The sequence below is a fragment of the Mycetomoellerius zeteki genome, unplaced genomic scaffold (genome assembly GCF_001594055.1).
Source record: "Mycetomoellerius zeteki isolate Tzet28-1 unplaced genomic scaffold, Tzet1.0 scaffold321, whole genome shotgun sequence".
NCBI lineage: Eukaryota > Metazoa > Arthropoda > Insecta > Hymenoptera > Formicidae > Mycetomoellerius > Mycetomoellerius zeteki.
Window position 1 is genome coordinate 663,278 of NW_017257307.1, and position 24,264 is coordinate 687,541.

General features: G+C 38.0%; 1 protein-coding gene across 1 annotated transcript; it reads right to left on the reverse strand.

Annotated features, from left to right (window-relative positions):
- Window positions 1-419: 419 nt before the first annotated feature.
- On the reverse strand, window positions 420-23,644 carry LUBEL (Linear Ubiquitin E3 ligase). Its single transcript, XM_018451765.1, is given in 21 exon segments — window positions 420-462; window positions 1,932-2,100; window positions 2,751-3,081; window positions 3,793-3,949; window positions 4,030-4,119; window positions 4,176-4,454; window positions 4,717-4,914; window positions 5,839-10,469; window positions 10,472-11,824; window positions 12,611-12,794; window positions 12,880-13,239; window positions 13,632-13,778; window positions 13,973-14,068; window positions 14,190-14,482; window positions 15,580-16,868; window positions 17,429-17,892; window positions 18,059-18,283; window positions 18,670-18,861; window positions 20,042-20,440; window positions 20,689-20,778; window positions 23,412-23,644. Coding segments are annotated over 21 exon segments (10,983 nt in total). The 5' UTR covers window positions 23,418-23,644; the 3' UTR covers window positions 420-432.
- Between the last annotated feature and the right edge of the window lie 620 nt (window positions 23,645-24,264).

The following is a 24,264-nucleotide window of genomic DNA, read 5'->3' on the forward strand; positions in this document are numbered from 1 at the left end:
TTTAAACTAAATTATCTATTTCTTGGAAAACAGTAATATAAAGCAGAAATAAATACATATTTTCAAACAATTATATAACTCCCATTAACAATTACTTTATCTATCAAGAAGTAAAGAAACGTTGATTGCATCGTTGCACATCTTCAGTTGTTACAAGTAGAACACGTAGAGATGAACACTATTTCTTCTCGCCGAATGTTTACGAATGAGACGTTGAATTAACATATAAATCACGTCCCATCGAAAAGTAAACAAGTTTTTGGCATTATAACTAAGTGACGTTCGTATTGCACTACTTCTGTTCCTACATTATTTTCACTTTGTGGGCTTGTGGTCCATGCCAATAAAATAAATACACTATACAATATACGATTTGTCACTTATGGCTCCGGATAGGCGCGTCCGTTTTTTTTTTTCCAAGATTCTCCGCAGTCACTCCAGTGGAATCTCCTGCTTTACGACCTGCAACATCGGAGGATACTTTATGTACGGCGAAGTTGTAGAATTTTAATGTATTCCCGCAGCACATACCTCGCTCGTACCTTATTTACTTCGATATCCGCATAAAAAAGGCAACTCACACAGGATAGGGAAATCGTTATTTACGCAGTGGGAAGCTGCGAATGGCCGCGCGGATCCACAATATTAAATTTTTATTTCGCTTTAAATAGCGCATATAGGCAGCATATCCGACAGAATTCTTTTAATTTTTAGAATGAGAGAATTATCAAAAATTATCAAAAATTGACAAAAGTGGGTCATGTATTAGCTTTATCCATACATTTAATAATTTCGAATTCGTAATGTATACTTTATCAGATATCATATTTTATCAGATTACTTATCTGTAAAATTTTTATTTGGAAGTATGCAACATTATAATTTAGCTGTTTATGCGATTTATTAACACATTATTCTGAAATTCCGCCTAGAATGTATATATACAGAAAAATAGATCAGTTAACTAGAATTAATATCACGAATTTAAATACCTAACGTTAACATAAGATTTCGTTAAAACATTTCTTTAACTGTATAATTTTATCTATTATTTTATAATTTCTTTAATTACATAATAAATCCATTATTTTATTTTATAATTATCTCTAATTATGTTTCTATATACATTATGCTCAATGTCGAATTAATTAATTAAATTCTTAATATAAAACGTCTGCTGTAATGCATTTTAATCTTATTATATAAATTTTTTTTTTCTTGAATTTCTTAATTTCAGCAGACTGACTAAAATGAAATTTTATTCTACAAAAGAACAGAATAGGAAAGAATTTTTTTTAAATATGGAGAACAATTTCACACGTTATATAAATTAAATTTCATTTAGAATATATATTCTCGTTAATCTCCTTCCGCTCATCTATCCTTCATAGTGCGCTCGGAAAGAATTATAAGTGCGAATAATACCGCAAAACGTCAGCAATACGAGATACAACCGTTCAATAGCGATTCGCGGCAATTTATCCACTTTTACGATTTTGTCGAATTCACTTTACGAATGTCACGTGCACGCAGGAATTCTACTTTCATGCAACTGCTATGTTAATTCAGTGGGTCAAGGCAGGAGATGCGAGGAGGAACCGAAAAAACTGGAGGAACAGACTAGCAGCAGCGGCGAAGGAGGAAAACGAGGAAGAAGAGGAGGACCAAGAGGATACGGAGGAATCGTGTTAGTCACCTGAATGCAAGCCTCGAGGTAATCCCGCTCGGACATTTCCTGGTCCTTCGCAGGGGGAACTTTTCCCCGTCGGCGCAACTCTTGCTTGGCGTCGTTCAAGTCAAAGATTGCCACGGGATCCAGCCTGCCCTTGAGCACCAGGCCCGCCAAGTATTCAATGTAGTGCTGCCTGCGGGGGAAAAGTACCCAAGATTTTAGTCAGGCCCACGACATGCGGTTCCCCGCTTGCGTTTACCTTAACCAGGTCGTTCCTGTAATGCTCCGGGTCGCGCCCGTACCAGTTCGCGGGCAGTTTCAGCCCGGCGCGTCGCACGCACGTTTCGAGATCGTCCACGTTTAGCAAGGGCAGCGGTTCCAGCTGCGTCAAACGGATCTTTCGAACTAGATACTCGACGTAATGAATCCTGAGAGATACACGGAGGACCTCGTTAGCGATCGACTGGGGGGAGAAATAAGAGCGGGACAGAAAAAGGTGGCGGCTTTACTATGAGATCGCTTGAGAAAACGCCTGGAATCGCCGCGAGATTGGGACTGATAAGTATTCTCAATATACTCGTGAGTGAGGATGCGTTCAGGAATTCAGGGTATACCATTTTGTCTTTTGTTGTTCACCGAATATTAAACAAGGATAAAATGATATCTGGATGCTGTTGAGAAAAGTTTCTGAACACAGCCTGAAATTCTAAAGCCGATCGACGAACGCATTGCGGATTGTATGTATTATTTAGAGTCTCCTCAAGACTGAAGGTTTTGATTTCGAAGAATTACTGAAGCAACTTTAATTGACACGCGAAACTATTTCTATAAATAATTTCTCGATTATTTATTATATATGAAAGAAAGAGATACATATTATAGTATTTATAATCTTAATTGAATTTTTTTTGTAAGAACTGTTATTAGCAGTCTTTTATCATTTATAATTGTTGAAATGGATAATAATAAAGTTTTTCAAAACAGATTTCAAAATTTTATCTTTTAGCTTTATAATCTGTTAACTCAATTTTTAACTTTATAAATAAATTTGTAGCGAATATCGAGTGATGGAGCTTACCTGCACAAACCAGCGTGGCCCTCGACAACATCCGAATTGCACACAGCATCCACGACCCCGGTCGGCGTTTCTTTCTGCAGTTGCACCTTGCATTTGCGTTGTCCGACGGATCCTTCGGTGTCGTAATTGATGTCGTTTTCTCTGAGTAACTGCTGCAACTGCGCCGGCTCCTTATCACGAAGGTAGAAGAGGCAGTTGCGTGGATGATGGGCGTGCAGGCCCAGTTTAGCGCAATAAGGGCTGACCGCACATTTTGCTCCCATCATGAAAGCCTTGCCGCAACCGCAGCAAAACTCATATTTACACTGACTGCACGTGAAATGCATGCAACCTATAAAAATTCACGAGCCCTCTTTTTTTCAGCGAGCTTCGAAAAATGTTCCTGTGATATGCATATCGAATAATTTAGAAAAAATATCTCGCCCCATATTTTAAATCACCCGAGATCGATAAAAAAAAAATAACGTGGTATTAAAATGGTCTGCATATATTAAGATAATATTTGGAATCAACATTCATTAATTCTTCCATTACCATATTGTTTTTATAAAATAAGAGTAATAACCACTGCGTGATTTGTATTCTGCAATTTTTATAATAACGGTTTTCTTTTAGAAATATTTATCATCAAAGGAAGAAGAAGCAATTCTTTTTATGAAAAAGATACAAATTAAACAATTAGGATGCACTTAAAGTCGAGAATTGTGAATGATAAAATTAAGTAGTAAATAAGATTGAATAAATGTAAATTATCTTTGCAGTAAAATGTAGTAGTTAATATTACCTCCTTAAAACAGAATAAAAACAATAACCATTGCAGAATTTATATTCTGCAATTTTGTATAGTAATGGTTTTCTTTTAGAAATATTTAATGTCAAAGAAAAAAATGTTATGAAGCAATTTTTTGTAAAAGACGCAAATTACACTTAAATAATTAAAGTCGAGAATTAAATGATAAAATCCCAAAATAAAACTGAATAAATGTAAAATTGTTTCCTTATTATTATTATCTTTGCAGTAAAGTGTAATAATTATTATTACCTCCTCGAGACAGCGAATAACGAAATTTGCATTTAGGACAATCGATGCCATTGTCGGCCAAATGTTTGGCCAAACCTGCGGCTTGATTGTCGGGATCATTCTCATCCTTCCAAGCGGCAAATTTCTCGCATGAGATTCCCTCATGTTGTTTTTCCCACTAAAGTAGACATACAAAAATAAATTATTGCCTTCTTGTTTAACACAAGCATATCGAAATCATAATAGTTTCATACATACCGGTCTTCGGCAAAAAGCACAAGTGACAGATCGACAATCGGGACAGATTAAGCGCTTATGATCAGGATCAGCATAAAATCCGCTTGAACACTGGAAAATAATTTTTTTTTAAATAGTGAATTTGAAGATTGCAATTAAATAATTACCTGAATACACCACTTAAAATTTGGATCCTGCATCAAAGTCCGATCTCTGAGTTTTCTCTGAAAGAGCTCATGTATTGGCGGATCCAGCAGAGTCTTCAATTGGATGTCCAAATTGCTAAAATACTCTAGAACTTCGTCTTCGCTCGCATCCTTGAGATTAGGCTCCTTGCAATACGGACAAACGGCATCTGTGATGTTCCTGTCGCTGATCTGAATGGTGAAGTAATTCTTCGCGCATTCGTTGCAGCAGCGATGTATACACTTCAGCATGGACACGATCTAAGTGAGAAAAATTGACAAGTAGAATAAGAATTAAAAAAATGACAATGCGCTTCCTTGCTGACATCTCTTGTGTATCATCTTCTTGATTATTTTAATAAATTAGAATAAATTTTGTAAAATAAGATTTGCGAAGATGAATAAATCCGGATAGAAATTTAAGAACACAAGAAAGTGACACTTCTTTTTTGAAATTAATCAAGAGGTTTTACTTTTCGCATTCTTTAATTTTTCAGATTCCTCGCGATAACTGGACACTCACTTGACTCATCGCGAAACGACCGGTGCACAGCTCGCACTCCTGCTGCAAGAAAGCTAGCGCCGATTCTATGCTGGAGCATTCTTTCGCGGCCTGGAGTGCTTCGGTGTCCCCGAACTTGAGAGTTAGCAAACTAGCGGCGACCTCGGCCTCATCGTAATTCGCGGCTCGACCCTCTGCCAGGAGACGACGCGCTATTCTCTGCACACGTGACGGACATAAGATTGCTCCGATATCGGCACGTACGTAGTTTCCACATATGGTATAAAAAGGGTATTTTAGCTTCGTCTACAAATCTCGACCTAAAGTGGAAAGCTTGAGATCTATCGTTTATCGATATATAAACATGGACCATTTATAACAAGTCTGTGTGTGTAATTAGTACAACATAAGCGGCATTTTGGAAATTATGGAGCATATTGTGCAATATTGACATTTTTTTCGCATCTAAATTCAATAGATGAATTATGAAGAACGAAATGAACAAATGAATTCTGTTGCTTAACAATTAAAATTATTTCGAAAGTAGGAAGTTCTCAAAATTTTTGTCATGCAAAAGAAGAGGAAGTAGACCGCACCAACGTCTAGAAACGAGCTCTGTTTCATTTGATAAATATAAGACTTTCAAGAAACATACGTCTCAACTAAAACATCAACATTTCGTCTACTACTGAAATGAAATGGTAATTGATATATTTATATAATGGATGCTTACGCATATATAGAAGACTTTAAATGTTTTACATTTAAAATATGGAGAATATCTAATATAATATTAAAAAAAAATTTCTTAAGTAATTAAACACTTTTTAGAAGATATATAATATTTTTTTTCATTACGAATCATGAATTAGTCACGACATAATACTTACCTTCGCGTTAACTAGTCATAGTTAAACGATTAACCAATTAACGCGCGGTTAAAATTGAGAGAACACTTATTTGTTGCGTTCGATCCCCTTTCCCACCCACTTGGCATTTCGAGCTGTTTGTAGACATTGGCCTGCCAACTGTAGAAAAGGCCGGTTCTTGGCGGCTCGAACATTCGCGAGAACTTTTTGGCAACTGACGTTTCTACGAGGGAGGAGGGGTCGTGTATCGCTTTGGCAATTCTCGTCTACTGACCTCCCGCTCCGTTTTGGGAGATCCTTGTCTCTTGCGCCTGATGCTTTCCCTTTCGGCATTCTCTTCGCCCTCGAACCGACGGATGAAACTGGCTACGAGGGAAAATCGTTTCTTGGGCGCTCGCGCCCGATCCACCCCCTTTAATGTATCATCTTTCTCGATTTTGACCTCTTTACTACCCGTACTCGCTCTTCGACCTACTTTCACGCGTTTATCTCGTGACTCGCGGCTCGTGACTCTCAGTGTCTTTATCGCGTCGGTCTGCATTGTCGATTGATCTCTTTGCTCGATTTCGCTCACAACTTCAAGCTTTGTCTCATTCTTCTTCGAGCCATTCATTTGTGACTGGATATTTTCTTTAGAATTTGTATCTTGCTTGATATTCGCTGAAGATGCTGTCGCCGAATCTATTACAGCAATGTTAGAATCTACTTTAAGATTCTGAGAAATTTCTAATGTGTTTTCATTAATTTCCGAGTTTATTTCCGTCCGAGGTAATTCTACGACTGTAGTAGCAGCTTTCGTTGGTGCCTTCAAATTATTTTCTTTATCTTGCGTAACCTGAGAATTACTCTCCATTCTGTTCGAAATGCTGGTTTCATTGTCATTTATTTCGTTGTGTATTATAACGTCGGTCTCTTTATCAAGCACTTCAACTTGTTGCGAAGTTTCGACTTGTTCATTCGTCTCTTCCCCTTCGGACGATAATTCTTCATATACATCTTCCATCGAATCTTCCAATTCACTTGACTTAATCTCCTGTTCATCGACCGAGTCTTCGGACGATGTAGAATCATGATCGTGGCTTTCCGTCTCGTACGAATAAGTGACGACCTCACTTTCTTCGGATTCGCTTGTGCACTCTTCTTCAGACTCCGATATTTCAGACCTTATCTCATTTAACGTTTTCTCCAACAACAACTCCGCGTCCGTGAATTCCTCGACAGAATTGTATTCCGAGTTATGATCAGAAATGTACTTCGCCGTTCCTGTGTCTTCGTCCTCTTCAGAACACTCGGAATCGGAGTTGAAAGCATCCGAGCTTTCCTCGATTGCGTTTTCGACTTCCAATTGTTTGCCAAGATCTGCGGACGGATCGTTATGCGTCGAGTTCGACGCTTGTGAATTCTCGTTTAATTCCGATTCTATTGACTTAACTTTCGGAGGTTCTTCGGTTTCTTCATTTTCCACAGTACTTTCTTTAGCATGATTCTCTTCCAAGATTTGCTTGTCTTTCACATTTTCTGTAATTTCAATTGCTCTATCATTAGAATTAATTTGATTTCTCTTCAGTTTGTCAGTATCCTTAGAATCAATTTTCTGCATGGTTGGCGAGTTCGATACATTAGCTTTTTCCGGAATTTTTAAAGATAATTTCGAAATTGCTGGCGACATTACTGGCAATTTAGTTGATGCGTTCTTTAATAAAGACGTGTCATTTAAATTTATTTTAGAAAAGTTTGATGAGGCACTATCTGTTAATTGCGTGATTTTTCGTCGCATTAGAATGGGTATTTTTGATGGTAAAAACGTTTTAGATTTTAAATTACATTTTTCCATTTTTATTAAAACTTTATCGTCGTTCGAAAATTCAATTTTGTGATTTATCTTCTTTATTGCTTGATTTTCAAAAGTCTCCGCTTTTACATTTTTTGAGCTTCCCGGATTTTTATTTCGAATATCTTCAATAATTATATTTTTAGGATATTTCGACGTTCTCTTTTTAAAATTTTCCAATTTATTTCCATTATATTTTTTAACAATAGGTACTTTAGTTTGGGGATCGAAATTGGTCGCGTTATTGACTATCGATATTTTTTCTATACTGGACATAGAAACCTTTTTATCATCATTTATTTTAATATCGCCCGTAGTATCGCCAGTTTTTTGCACGCTAGGATTATTCAGTGATTGTTTAACAGTTTTATCTGGTTCTTTTGTAACTAATTTATTTTTATTGTCTGTCTTATCGTTCGCGGTGGGCTTTAAGAGTTTTTTAATTCGCGATTCATTGGACTGCATTGCTCGATTCGACCTTTTAGTAACTTCGCTAACCGTTGCTTTCACTTTTGTGATGGTCGTACTGTACGGATTTGTGCTTTTCCACGCTAAATTTTTTTTCGGTACGCTTGCTAATTTTTTTACTATCTTAACGGGCGACTTTCTTCGAACGATCTTTTTAAGAGGCGATCTCGATCTACAATTCACAACGGGTTTCGCGATCACACTTTTATGAAATTGATTTACTTGTTCTGTACTTTTTTCTATCAAACTTTCATTATTCGATAATTTTGATGGCTCAACCTGTTCGTTAGATGCTATGATTGAAATTTCATTTCCGGACGAATCGACATTTTTCGCATTCCTCATTGTATCAACACCTTCAATCTGACCCGTTTCGCGTTCAACGATATTTGCGATATTTTTTATCGGCGCACAATCATTTACCGTTGTTACTGGCGATTCTGAGACCTTTATTTCAAAAGTGTCAGGTATTCCGGGCGTCGCGTCGTTGACATTTGCTATAATAGAATCCGGGAAGGAGTCTTCGTTGACTGTTGAAGCGATATTTCTCTCCTCGGTCGGTGTTGTAAAGAATATATTGAAATTTTTAAGCGCATGTAAGATATTTCTTGTCGTTGAATTTGACATTTTTATGTCTTGTCTCTTGTCATCGTCAGATTGAGAAACTTCGTCTCTAAAATGAAGTTCCTCGTCAGGATTTATGAGATTCGAAATACTTTTTTTCGATTCTAAAGAGAGAACATGTTCGACAGATAATCGAGGAGATGTGTTATCTGGTATATCATTATTACTATTTGATAATTCACTTAATTGACTATGTATATTTTCGTCGGGAAAGTTATTAATATTTGCAACAGAATTGTTACCAATAGATTTTGAAATTTCAGGAATAGATACTGTTTCACTATTCTCTGGAATTTTAATATCTTTTGAAATTTTGAGATCACTAAAGCTGTTTGATATTTCAAGATGCGAAATATTTTTAGGGTAAGTATTAACATCAAGATTATTTTTTGATAAAGAGGGTGATATTATTTTTGTATGCGTTATGTGATTATGTGGAAGTGTAATTATTTCTTGATTATTTGTCGGATTGGATAATTGATCTTGATTTATAATATTCTGTGAATCTGTTAAAGATTGAACATCTGAGGTCTGTTCAATCATTAAATTGTCAGATTTTGCCGAGACAAATATAATTTCCTTCTCTTCATTACGTAGATTATTTAAATTTATTTCCATAGCGGCGTGCGAATGTGTTAATGGTGGTACGATACTTTCAATGGTCCGCGATTGAGTAATGGATAAATTATTGGCCGTATTTTGCTCAACAGGCACGTTTTCTTTCAACGTAGTTTCATTTTTATCGTCGCTCGCGGGAGTGTGATATGTGACCGAAATTGTCTGTTCTACTTTTTCCGAAACGTGCACCGCATTTTTCGAAACGATCGGCTTTGTATCATTTTTATCATGACGCAATGTCGTTCCTTGATTATCGAATATTTCGACGAGCGGTGATTTAATGTCGAGAGGATGATCAGAAGATGAATTTACTTTTGTGAGAGATAAAGTTGTCGAGATTGGTGAAGCTGACGTTGAAACATGCGCATGAGATGAATCGTTTAATTGTCGCTCGTCCGGTTTGTTAATATCCTGTTTATTTGCCATATTAGTCGCGTTCATTATTACTTCATATGAAACAGTCGAATGATCAGCGTTAGAATTATGAACGATCGAGTCTTCTTGTGAAACATTTATTTCCGTTATTGATTGAGAAGTAGATTTTTCCACGTTAAAATCATTTATAGAAGCTAATGAACTTTTGTCTCGTGACGAGTTATTTTTTAGGAGTGAATCAATGTCTGTATTATCAACGAGAAGCTTTTCATGAGATGCTTTTTCGGAAGGGCTTTCTGCTTCCTTTGATGATGATGATGCATCAGTCGAGCAATTATCGAATGTAAGCTCGAGAGATTTTTGGACGACACATTGATCATGCGTTGAAGATATTGTTAACGGTTGTACGTGAGAACTCGATAATTCACCTGAATGCATTTCCTCAACTGATTTTGCCTTCGATACGATTTCGTCTCCGACAGAGTCTCCTTGATTATTACTTCTTGCAGACACGTCGACTATCTCTAAAGAATTCTTACGTGAATATATTTCCCCGGCGACGTCCGTTTGTGACGCTTCAGCTACTCCTACATTTGATGTTACCGCCTCGTTCATAACCCGAGATTTTTCAGGAGTGTCTTTGTCCATTACATTCATCGAATCGGAAAACGTCAGATCCGTTGCGATGTTAGTTCGCGAAATGTTAGACTCGTTCGTGTCTGTACCTACCGATCTGACATCCTGATGTTGTTGCTTAATGTCTGGAACGCTCGACCGAGACTTCACCATCCGAAATTCCGGAACCTTAGATCTTGCGATCTCCTTATCAATAATCTTGTTGGTTTTCAGTTTTTCAGGACCTTTCTCCAAATGTTTACCTTCTTGACTTTTTTCCGAAAGCGACTGCGATCCAATTTTGTTTTCAAGCACGGCTGCAGAAACGGGCTTCTCCTCAGCATCAATTCTTGGTGGAATATCCGTTGTCGTCGACTAGTTTTATGATCGTCAATTTTCAGGCTGTGTAAAGTATTTAATTGGTTCATAAGTTGCACATCGGAAGTTACGTTGACATCACCTTTTCCGGGCGACAGCATTTGCATCGCTGTTATGAACGGCGTTAAAAACTGTTCCGGCAGTGATTTCACGGCAGACAGTAGAACTTCCACGACGTGCGGCCCGTCGTTCTGCGTGGGGATTTCCTTTATGACACGCTGATCAGATTGCTCCCGTGCGGAAAGATCCCTTTCGGATGCGCCCGTGTGTACTTTCTCCGTCACGTTCACCGTATCCGCGATTGAGGATTCGTCCCGCGATGTATGCTGCGGCAATATATCGGCTCGTTGGGGAACACTCGAATTTGGGAAAGAGATACGAAGTGCTCCGCTCAATTCTACAGACTTCCCAACTTCGACGAGTGACTCGCTATTCCCCATCGCGGTGCTCTGTCTTGCTATATCAGAAAGTAATTCAGGACCACTCAAAGTTTCCTGGCGCGTAGAAGAGGACTGACCCGGTTCCGTATTATTCGTTGTGTCAAGCGCAGAAGTTCTATGTGATAAGGATACTTCAACTCCGGCGTTATTTGGTAATAATCTTTCCTGTCCCTCCAGTAAATTCATAACTTCCGTCGCCACTGCAGTTTCATCGATCGATGTAGTCGAGGTGTCAGCACGCGTTTCTCTCGTCTCTTCGTGCAACCGCGCGGTTTGTTTCACTTCGTCGTTCTTCTGACCATCAAATTTTAGCAGATTGGATTCAGTAATTCGCACAACACTTTTGTCGAGGTCAATCGTCGATTCTCCGGAACCATCAGCGTTGTTAATTTTCGAGGAGTATTCAAGCGTATGTGAGGAGTCCATTGCATTTGTCTTCGCGAGATCATCGACTGTGGATGCGGGAATTTCTGTGGGCAACGCGGCATCTAATTGGTCCAAGCCTTCTGTTGATTTCGTAGTGTTCAACGAGTACTTTGAGTCATCCCGTGAATCTACGGTCGTCTGTTCTTGCCGCGTGATCGTAAGATTGCTTGGTTCCGCTACGTCGAGCGCTTGTTGTACGGCCCTTGGGACCAGATTTGCATCAATTAGAACAGTGGGCTCATCAGAGTGGTCGTACAGATTATCAGACTTATTATTACCCAATTGATTCGGGGGATCTTTCTCGTGTCGCCAGTTATCGGTCAGTTCTCTGAGGGCTGCCAGTTGCTTTTGAAAGTCGGCCTGCAACGCCACGAAATGATCAACAATTGGTGACATTACCTGCTTCTGCGCCTCCGTATCGAACACATTCGAAACTTGTTCCGTGGAATCAAGCCCCGTCCCACCACCGACCGCACCCGCTGCGTCTGCGGCAAAAAGAAAAATCTGCACATATCGATGATCTTTATTTCTTTCGAATATTAATTTGTGACTCTTTTATAAATGTGATGGTACAAATAAAATAATTAAAATAAATACAAGTTTAGACTAGAGTGCTAATAAATCTAGCACAGACAATAATGTGCTAGATAGTTGTATTTGATAAAATAATATTAAGGATTAATTTTATTAGTCCTCAAATGTGAACTACGACGAGTCAAGCTAAACTCTTATTAATCCTATTTTAATTTTATTATTTCAATTTCAAGAGTCTTTATTTTTGTTGATTTAAAATATTTATTTTTTCACTTTTATAATTTTCTTAGGCTCGATTGCACCAACGTTACTTTGACTTTAAGCGAGATTTAAAAAACTCTGTCTGTCTCGTTTTAAAGCCGAAAAGAAACAGGGACAAAGAGAATTTTAAGCCTCGCTTAAAATTAAAGTAACGTTGGTGCAACCGGGTCTAAGTTTATATATTTTTCTATTGCATATAAGGAAATATAAGTCGTTCTAATAGTAAACTGTAGTACATCATAAGCAATATTGATTAATAAAATTTCATATTTCAGATTGTATATAAAGCAAAATGAAAAGAATATCTATATATTTTTAAAATCTACAAAATATTCAATAATAAAAGAATATATAAAAATGATGCTTACTATAAAATAATATTAATATAATTTTAAATATTAAATATTTAAATATTGAAACATTGAGAAAAATACTATGAAATTATCATAATTGGCATATAACAAACATTCACTGACCTTCGTGCGGTGCAGCCTCCTCGTTTTCCACCCCGACCGGAGGACCCCAGATCCTCATTAAAAAAGGCTTGAGCTGATTTTTCTGCAGCTCAAGCAGAGTAGCATCTTCGATACCAGCGTTATTATCAAGAGCCCTGATAACGTCTGTGAGCGCAAAGTTTCCCTTTGCCATGATCTGTTCGCACTGCCAATCAAAAGAACGACAAATCAATGATGATCAAAGTAATCTCATCAAAGATTTAAATATTTAAATTTTTCCTAGCACACACTTTCTGCTGCCTGCGTTGAATAGCTATCGCAACTGCATTCCACATGTCGCCCTTGACTGATCGTAGGGCTTCTTTCGCTTCGGCTGGTGAGAGCACACCGATGCTATTCTCCTTCAATTCTTTGCCCTGCGCGATCACCAAAATCTGCACAGTCTCCACCAGATGCGGCCACTGCGTCTGAAGCCACTCGATAGGATTCGGTGCGCCTTGCGCCAAAGCGACTTGAACGTCATCAGTCGTGAATCCCTGCTTCTCGGCTTCCCGCAAGAGCTCCACTATCTCCAATCCTTGGCGGGTCAACGTGGAGACTGCTTGACTGGTACTGGAACCTGCCTCCGTGTATCTTGATTGGCTGGGTTCCTGAAACCAGTAAAAGCACATTGCCATCAATGATCGTCTCATCAAAAATTGACAAAAGCATGAGGTTTGCAGAGTCAATGGACGATGTTACTTGATATGGGACTAGTCACAATTGCATGGGTTCCACCGTCATAGATTATCTTTAATGTGCTGTTAAAGCGCGTGTCTTTTTAATTAATATACCAGAAGTAGCAGCAGCTGTAAATGTATTACGCAAATAAGCATAATAAATATACATAAGCGATCTATTTAAGCGGTTGGAGGATGCTAAAAAAATTAAAATATCATCCTGCCTACGCTCACACCGAGACTAATTATTGCAATGGTTGGATTGAGGATGATGAGGTGTACAACGAAAAATCCGTCAGGCTTGAGTTCGTAAGCGAGTTTACCCTGGAACGATAATAAAGGTGAGACGAGTCGATGGAGTTTCTTCTGATCCGCTCTCTGCTTCTGTGATCGATTATCAACTGCTGAAGATACTGTTCCTGTAATGTTCGTGGATACAAATCGGGACTATTTACGAATCCGGCTTGTTCCTGAAACAAATGCTTCGTCTTGTTCCTTTATTAGAACGCACAAAGACCGTGATCGATCACGTATCAACGCAGAAGATGCAAAGCATCTTATTTCTTACTAAAAAATATTTTATCAATGATTGGTCGTAGAATTTCCGATCGCTTTTATTTAATATTTAATTATGTTTTTGATTTATTCGCAAATTTTCGCTCACCTCACCATCGCTATCATCGTAATAAGAGTAACTCTTTGACGTTGCTGTCGACGCGGATCTTCTGAGAGTTCCTTTTGCAGGGAGATAGTCGTAAGTCTAAAATATTTTTATACAAAATTTATTTCCATTTAATCTTCTGTTAAATAATATTTTCGTCCATATTTGTTCGTGAAATATTTCACAAACATAAATAATATCTCACTCAAACAATTCTTACTTGGGTCGAGATGCTCTGCGGTGGAGGAGATGTTCCCGTAGATATCGAATGGCTCTTCAAAAGTTTCCCTCGAATCTTTTCCTCGTCTGACATCGTGTTCGTATTGTCTGCCTTAGAAGTATTTGTAACCGAAGAAGATGTTAACACTGACGATGATGCTTCTAAGGACAAATTCTCATCGACTGGCGATGTCGCATTTACCGATTTCAACGACGCTTCTTTTGCTTGCGAAGCTACAGCCATCGTAGTTTCAGAGTTCTCTACAAGAGAACCATTGTCTGGAGCAATCGCTTCTGAAAATCATAAATTTGCCCCATGATTCAGTGTGATTGTGAATTATTTTACGCTATAGTTAAATTATATGTTTGGAGATATAAAATCGACTGATACTGTAATATCGCGTTTCCAATAAGATATTTTTGTGTATCATATCATTTTCAAGGTCATTTAAAAATATACATTCATGACATTTTTTTATCATTTTTACAAACGAAAAAAAAAAGAAATAAAATCGAGAAATAAATAAATACTGCTGGAAAATTTTGGTGTATAACTGTATAAGATAAAAATATTGGTATTACATTGCTCGTATATATATGCGACTTTTTTTATTAATTAATATACTTAATTAAAAAATCTGCTAATTTGTCAATCTATTAGGTTCTTGTACCGCCACAAACAAATATATTATGTACCAAATGTATGACATGCTATTTGTAATTATCCCAATTAATTAGTATTAATATACTAGTAATATAATAATGTATTGATATTTGATATCAATAAACTGATATGCAAAATTTTGACGGATGACTTTAAAAGAAATAAATTTTAACAAAATTTTACTGCAGTATAATTTCTTTCAGTTTATAATGAATAAATCTTTTGTCGCTGAGACGTTTTTAGCGTCGTCGAGCCAAATGCTTTGGCAGTGATTTCCATCGATGGTCTATCCCGGAATAAAGGAACATATGCCAAATGCACGCTCGTGCTTGAAACCGTCGCATCGCTTGAATGAATAATATAACGCCTTAGACATGAACAGAAGATGACCGAATTTCAAATACGACTATGCATTTGGTGCTGTTGGTAGCGTTGTACGAAAAACAGTTTCCATGTCTCTTTATTATTCATCCAAGGGAATACATCGAAGGGGACAACCAGTTGTACGGCTTGTGACTGCCGCTTTACGTAAAAATAAAAAAAGAGATAGATAGAGAAAGAGAGAGAGAAAGAGAAAAAAGAGAGACGTGTACAAATGTAATCCGGGTCATCCGCATTTCTGGACAGGAATACGCGGGTGGGCATCACATAGAATGGAAGCGTCACGCGTGACGTCACTTGGACAACTTGGTACCGAAGGAAAAGCTGATTTTACGCTTCGGTCTACCTTTATTCTTAACGGATCCGCTGTCGCCGCTCTCTTCGCTGTTGGAGATCTTCTTGGTCCGCTTCTCAGGATCGTGATTGGGATCGCCGACGTTATTCGATATCTCATTTTTCGGTGCTCGCGGCTCAATCGGCTCGGCCACGGGGTCATTGTTCAAGATGCTTGGTGGCAAAGCGCTGCTCCTCGTCTTGCAACAAACCACGCAGACGCGATCGTTGATCTTGTTGATAAAGGTGCAATGCTCGCAAGCCCATTCCTCTTTCGGAATTTCCATCACGACTGTCTCACCGGACGCGATTTTCTTGGATGATGCACTTGTACTTTCAACCGTGTCTCTCTTTTCTATCTTTGGTTCCTTCTGAGATTGAGTTCGCGTTTTCTGCTGTTTCGTCTCAGTACTATCCTGTCTCTTCTGTTGAGTTTCGGCAGTTCGTATCGGATCCTTCAACTGACGGTCTTTATCAATCGATCGCTGACGGTCCGTAACTTGAAGATTACCTATTGTTTCAGGTAATGCTGCGTCTTCTTTGTCCTTCTCTTTCCTTATCGGTATTTCCTTAGAGGGCGTTTTTCTGACACTTTGATTGTCGGATTCGAAAGAAGATTTTCCGGAACTTCGTTTGTTGGAGGTTTGGTCTAAATCATCAATATCCTTTTGCCGGAACGACTCTCTTTTCGTGAGGAGTTCGCGCTCTCGTGAGATATCGCGCCTTTGTTGTTCTTTTTTTGTTAAATGTGATTCAACTTCGTCCTTATTCGCGCGATCCGAATGTCCTCCTTGAGAAGACTGTCTTTCCAGAAGACGCGTTCTTTCTTTAGGTGTTCTTTTCGGGGAAGTTATTTCTCGAGAAGGCGTCTTCTTAATCTGACCGTCGCTGTCAAAGGACGATCTACGAGAATCGCGATGAGAGGATCGTTCCAGATCATCCAACATTATGTCCCTTCGAAGGGATGACGCCCTTTTCAAAGCGTTCTCCACCCTCTCGAAATGATCTTCAGATGAGCTCGTAACTCGTGCTCGGTTCGGCGTATTAACTTTTCTATCAGAGTACTCGTCGTCGGTACTTCGCCTTCGGCGATCGCGATAATTTCCATTCTGAATGCGATCCAGTCGAGGATCCATCTTGGAAACCGAACGATCATCGTGATCGTAACGTCGTCCAGAAGAGATAGTGTTGCTCTTTTGAAATTCATCATAACTTCTCGAAGATGTCGAGTATCGTTTACTGGACGGACTTTCGGACCATTGGTCTTCGGCACTCATCATTTTCTCCTCGGTCATTAATCTTCTAAAAAACCAATCATTGGCATGTAAATATGATCGCGAATGAAATATATGTATTTAAATATTGACAAATTAAATTTATCTCGCAAAGATTAAAATTCTATAAAATTATGAAGAAATTCATTGTTCCCCAAAAAGATAGACTAATACTCATAAATTCTTATATTTAACCGTCAGAAATATAGTTTTAAAATGTCATACATTAATTACAGAATCGTTTATTAGTCTTAAGAGTCTTATAATCGTATTAATTAAGACGGTCTTGTAATAAAAACAGATTATATAAATATAAGTATTAATATATATAAATGTTAAATTTTGAAATAAAAAATGAGATAAAATATTATCAAAACCGCTACAATGATCGAATATAGTTAATTAGAAGTTAATATGTTTATATATATATATATATTTTATTCAAAAAATTTTGTGAAAACCCCCCTCTCTTTTTCTTAATCTCGATTATATTCACAATGCTAATTTTTATAATATCGATTTAAACATCAAAAATTTTAAATTATTGAGAAAAATTATTTTCATCTATTATAGAATTTTCCCACTTACTCTCGTCGACCTCTGGAGACGAGACTTCTAGTATCTTCATCGTGATAGCTTCGTTGTCGTATGCTTTTGGGAACACTGCCGCGTCTACTTCTGGATCCACGGGAAAGTCTGTCGTCTATATCGGACTCGTCGGAGTTCTCAGAACTCGCATCTGATGGTGACCCGGGCGACCTTCTCGATCGCGATCTTGAAACATAAGACTTCCTGGATTTCAAACTAGGAGATGGAGACGCCGGTCTCGATCTTCTAGACTTAACGCTTCTGGCTGGACTGTGCCCTCTAGAAAGAGATCCTGGATAATGCGAAGGTAGCATTTGTGCTGACGGATAGCCCATGGGATATCCCCACATGCTTGGATGATGCAGGCTCAGATTGGAACCTCCCATCGATACATCCCAGGAGTTAACCGGTGGATACCACATCATCGGCATGCCGCCGGGTCCGAGATGTGCTATTGATTGGGCCTGAAATAATTTTATCTATCACGAATCTTTCTGCGGCATCAGGTTTTTAATTTAATATTTCATCTTCTTTTGGAACGTTTGGAAGATAAATGAAGAATAAAGAACTAATAACAGATTAATAATTAATGAAATAGATTTGACATTTATTTAAGAATATTCAAAATACCTGATGCATTCCTGTATTCCACATATGAGCAGCGGTTAAGTCGCAAACGCTGGCTGATTGTATCATAGTTCTAGGTGGCGGCGGAGGCGGAAGTGGCGGTGCCGGTTTTGGACTGCCTACGCTGAATGGTTTTCCGCTCAAAGTGTCCTTCGTGTCAGCGGATGGGTGTCGTCGCCTATTCGCATCTTGAGCCCTCATCACTTCCTGGTATTTTCTATATCTCTCCTAAAAATTCGTAATTATTCCAGCTTTTTATTTCAGTTTCCAAATAAAGAATAAAGTTCTCAAAAATTCAACAAATGGCCTCACAATGATTAAATAGTAGCAAAAAAATATGTCAAAATTGAAATAAAAATGATTTCACGAATACATAATTTATTTTAATGAACAAAAGTAAGTTAACTTCAAGATTTAATAAATAATTAAATTTATAAATACTTATTATTTTATCTTGTCCATTTAATAAAATGCAATAAAAAATTAGTTTTTGAGAGGTTCTTTATTTACTTTAATATATTTCATAATCTTAGATATGTCTCAGAGTCAATTTTAAATGTTAAAATAAAGCCATCTTTAATAAATAATTTTTATGATATTATAATTCTTCTTACCTGTAGAGTAGTCATTTTATCTGTTCCTGATCCTGAAGCATCGTTGGAAGACGTGTTTAAAGTATTCGTAGATTTTGACACTCTCGCGCTCGAGTCCAACGATGGTTTTGCATTGGAAAAATTGCGCTTCAAGCTCCCCACCTTGTCGAGCAAAGAAAGTTGCGCAGATCCTTTGATTAACGCTGATTTAGCCTAATTATAAGCGCGAAATTTTAACTTAATTACATATTGTAGATGTAAGGAGAGAACAACACTCGGAATATATTATCGATAATTGTAGATGTTCGTTTTTAAAACTTTGTTGATATTGTAATTGAAAAAAAGTCAAGTTTAAATAATCATAACTGTGGCGAATATATTATAGAGCTCTCCTTAGAAACATTCTAAAAAAATAACAAATAAATAAATATGCAGAATGGCTTATTTCTGGACATCAATGTGCGTCAAGAATATTAAAAATAAAAATCTTAAAAATGTAATAACATGACATTAAAAAAATTATCTGTGTCATTCTGAGCGTGGCAGATTCAGCTGGATGGATAGTCTTTCTATGCTGAAAAGAAGGCGGAGTACACCGAGTGTAAAAATAAGTCATGGTGGTACCCGTAACGGTACGGGAAATACGAATCGCTACGGATGCCGATAGAGAAAATTATAATCGTGCGAGAATGATCGTGTTCACCGTGTTCACCGTAGCCTGCCATATTCACCACTCCATAGAGATCGTTCGCGGTAAAAACGATTCGATTACACGATACGACAAATGCCCAGCATTACGAAGGCGCCGACGCGCTACGTTCGTCATTTCCGCGTCATTACGTCAGCAACAGAACTGGAAGAGAGAACGGGTTCAGTGAATACGGCATCAGTGTCTTGCGGTAACATGGTGTATTAAAAAGCAACGACAATATGTACAATAAAATCTAAACGTTAAATAGAATCTGGATGTAGAACAATAACAACGATCATTTAAAACTCGCAAGGGTAGTAACACTTAAGAACGCCTCGGTGTGATGTTTGAAGTAAAAGTTACATCATCTTAATCAACAACATCGAAAGAGAGTCAATATTCAGCGATTCGATTTCGTGAACACTCGGCGCGATGGAGACGAAGTCTAATTTGGCGGTAAACAGCTTTCGGAGTTAGTCACTGATCCAATCTTGCCCGAACGTCATCAAGAAATAGACACTTGGTCGTGAAAATTCATTGGTCGTTACAGTCGCAACCTGATCTCCATCGAGCTCGAGTGATCCCGAAGCGATCCTTGGACGCATAGATGTTGAGGAACATCGAAGACGATCGACGACTGGCGTCAGTGCCTGGAAGAAGATTCACAAGCAGTCGGGGGTTTCAGGCCAGGACGCAGCCTACCTGAGAGGTCTTGCGATTCCTCCGCGGTGGTGGCACTGGTGGAGGATTCAACAGGTTCTCCCCCTTCGGTGGGAGTGGCGGTTTGCTTCTGCTTGCGTTGGCGGTCAGGATCCTTCTGCGGACGTGGCCCTTCCGCTTCGGATGCTTGTGGTTCATGTCGTCGCAGGCCTCGCAGAAGTTCTCGTTGCACGTGTCGCAACGCGCGAACACGTTCTCGGTGCCGCACAGAGCGCACTTACCAACATTCGATTGGGGCATCGAGGGTTTCTGGGCTTGCGGTCGGGTCGGAAACTCGATGATCTCGTAGTCGGGGTCTCCACAGTCCCCGGAGAGCGACGGTGGCGGGATTTTCGGAGGCGTCGGGGGCCGACGATGTTGTTGCTCTGCTTGCTGCTGCGTCTTTTTTTTATCGAAGAAATGTATTTACTTTTGAGATCAATATTATATCGATATATAAACAGATTAATGGTATTCATCGTACTCTTTAAAATTTTTAGAGTAAGATACCATTCCAAAGATTTTAGAGAGTAGGATCAAATAAAAGTATATTATAAAATTAATTATTTTGACAAAAATATATATAAGCACCTTTTTATTTTCTATAAGTTATGAAATTAAGAATTAAAATTGAAAGAAAAGATACCTACCAGGACCCAATGGGGCATGGATCTTGCCATTCTCAACTTTGTGGATGGATTCGATATGGCCATTGGTCGCCATTTTTCAGCTCCCGGGTTCTATGGAATAACAATAGAGCGTTATTATTTTCCTTTATAAGAATCATAATAATTTGTTTCAGAAACACGTAAGAGGCATTGGTGCATCTCCGTCATGCTTATTATTCAAATGTTGCATTTATAACGATCTCTGACATGAAATTCTATTTAGAATTGTAAAATTGTTTTATATATACTCATAAAATATATGTATTATACATAAAATTATTATAGTTACAGTTAAGTTAGATAAAGGTACATCTAGCAGTGGTAATCACATTCAGCGCGGAAATGACAACGCTTCGTTAAACCGAAGTATCAAAAGTCTAAGCAACTTCGAAGAGTTGGCAGTTTCCAACTGCCATAACTTGTGCCAAGTGTGAATTGATGTCATCGCACCTTGGGTTAGCGAGTCCGAAGCCTAAATAATTTCAGCGTCGTATAATCGAGACTGTGGGCATCGTCGCGGGAAAGCGTGACGTCAGAACGATGCTCCACCGCCGGAAGCTGGACCGTCCGGATCTATTTTTGCGGTTGAGAAAAAGCGTGTTCCGCGTCCAGAAATAAAACCGAGCCGCGTGGCGCGCGACATTTTTTCATGGCGTGGGTGACACAGACGATAATATTTCTCTTCCTATGCGAAATATCGAACATAATTGTATTTGATTTCGAGATATTTTAGATCACAGCTTTAGACGGAGAATGTAATTGATGAAAGGGCGGATGACCTAAATAAATCGGTTTCAGAAATATCTGACGTATCTTGTTTAACTATTATTACAGATAATTAGTTCTCTATCCATTCGTCTTATTATCTTTTTATTGGATCGCAGTAGCTTGTTTAATTGATTAATTGAAGATATCCGTATGACGCGTTAACGAGACAGCGGAAATAAACGTAGCTGCGCAGTGAAAAGCTTTCGCTCGAGAGCCGAGACGAGAATTAGTTTCTTGAATTAGATTCGATCGTATCTTTAGAACGTTTACTCTTCTGTTCTTCTTGTAGCAAGGACTTTTTTCTATTTTTGTTTCTATTTTATATGACAAGGAAATCCGCAACAAAATCATAACAATATATACGGAAATTATAATTTATAATTCTCTCATTAAGACTTTATAGCAACATCATAATGTCGAAAGAGAGTAACAATTTAATTTATTTAATGAAATTAAATTATATGCAGCATGTACCATTTATTCAATTTATTTATTGTTAAATCTTTTTTTACATCTCTTTTATTTAGGTATTTCATCTCAAAACGTGACAGGATAAAAGAAATGCAAATCGAGCGCAAAACTATTTCTCGTTGAGATTGCATACGACTGTGCAAGCTGGAAATCGTCCAACTTCTAGTTTATCCCGAAGAATTTCTGTTCGCGAACTTCTTTCACGCGTAGACACGTCTCGCATTTTATTCGCGTTTGGAGTTTAGATTAGATGGCTTAGTTGCTGCAATCCACCAGATGCAATCTTAAGTTCCGTTTATGCTTTCGTCACATTTCCAACAACATGATATTGTATAATTACAGAATAATTAGACAATGGTTAGCGAGAAACGCAATCCGGTAAGGGATCTCGAACCGGAAGTAACTGTCACAGTGGGAGTATGGAGTTACAAGTTACAGATAACACGTATGCACTAATTCGCAAGTTTAACTTTCTGCGTAGCAGTAGTGCGAGAAATGGGTCCTGCTTTATCTTTCGTTACGTTATTCCGATAGTCGCTGGTACCCGCATAGGGTAGGTGCCTACGTGAATACGATACTACGAGACTAGCAAATTGCGAGGCATCAACGTGGATTTTAGACGCCGTGCAATAAATAATTATTCTCGAAACGCGAATTTTCGTTTTCTCTAATTAAATCGGAACATTTAGCAATTGAAAATTGGAAAATCTCAAATTTAAGAATCTCTTCTTTGTTTCCATAAAAACATTTGCGTAAATCTGTTGAATATTTATTACATAATATCATAATTGAAAATCGCGCTTAACAATAGAATTTCTAATTATATTTTTGTTTACGTGTCTTTAGGAATAAAATTATTTGTGCTTTTTAAAAACAAATAAGAATAATATTAGTATACGACGCGATTGCGTCAAAGGTGTTTTCTGTTCAATTCTCAAGAGATACAAAGTAATTTGACTGATCTCATCTCTTAAATTAGAAAATGAGCACTATTGAGTTGATACTGCTATCCACATTGTGTTCTACGAACGAAGTTAAATGCACGCGCCGTGCGCACTCCAAGTCGATGCACCATGCGAGCTCCGATTTAGACAATTCGTATCCACAGCAGCCGACCTATCGTAACATTAAAGACCGTTTTGTGGACCATGTCGAAAAAAAAAAGCACTGAGATCTTGGGCCAACAATGGGCCAACAATGCTATTCTATTAACGGTGTTTTGTTCAGAACATTCATTATTGAAAAATCGTTCTTCGCGATGCGATTTTATATTTCTTAATCATCCAAAATATGAAATTATGCTTCTTAGTTTATTATTCTCGCAAACGGTGTGTCATTTTTCCTTTTTTTTTTTCATTAAGAGAAAGACAAATGGCGTCAGCGCAGTACGGAATATCGTTACGGAAGTCCAAGAGGCGGAAGATGCACCGAGGGTTGCACTCGATGGAACGTATATCGACACTCACGTTCATGTGGGACACCTCGCCGGGGTTGACTTTTCCGGTTTTTCTCGGGAACTAGTCCACACGATACTGGGCCTTGTCTCTGGTGTCGGTTTGAACGGCGCTGCTCGTCCGCGGGCGGCCGTTGCATCGCCGCCGAAATCTATTTCTGTAACGTCGTGTCTGCTGGACCGTTGCCACCGTTCCTCCTTGGTCTCCCCGTTTGCGTAAATATATCGCGATGCTCGCTATGTGCGTGCAGCTTAGATGTTAGAACTGGTATTGTTTTAGGAACTACAACTACGTCCGTTTTGTTCCGAGCGAAAACAATAGCTATTCTTTTCTTCAGTTCTTCAGACGAACGAATATTTGGATGAAGTATTTACAGCACTTCTTGGTTTCTAATATTTCAAGTATTAAAATTCAAATTAAAATTTTAAGGAAATTTAAGAATTAATTTTTTAAATAAAATTATTATCTCAAAAATTTTAAAAATTTTATCAGGAGAAGAAAGAAAAACTTATATAGCTATATCTACAATATTTCGCTCCAGACAATAGCTATTCTCTTTCTGAATAAGCAGACGTTCGATATGAAATATTTGTGTACTATCTAGAATTTTTAGAGTAAACTGTCTGAACTCTGAAGAGTGAAATCTCACTTTTAAAGATTGAAAATTGAACTGCTCTTTTTCAAGACTGGTTCAATTTTCGTTCTTTAAAATGAGATCCACTCCAAAATACACTCCAAAAAATATAGAGAGCAGTTTCTCTTAATTCTTAATATATAGTATAAGTCCGTTTATATCTCTATATTTTCGAAAAATTATTTAAAAAAGCTTTGCAGGAAAAGGAATTTATAGCTAAGTCTGTCTCGC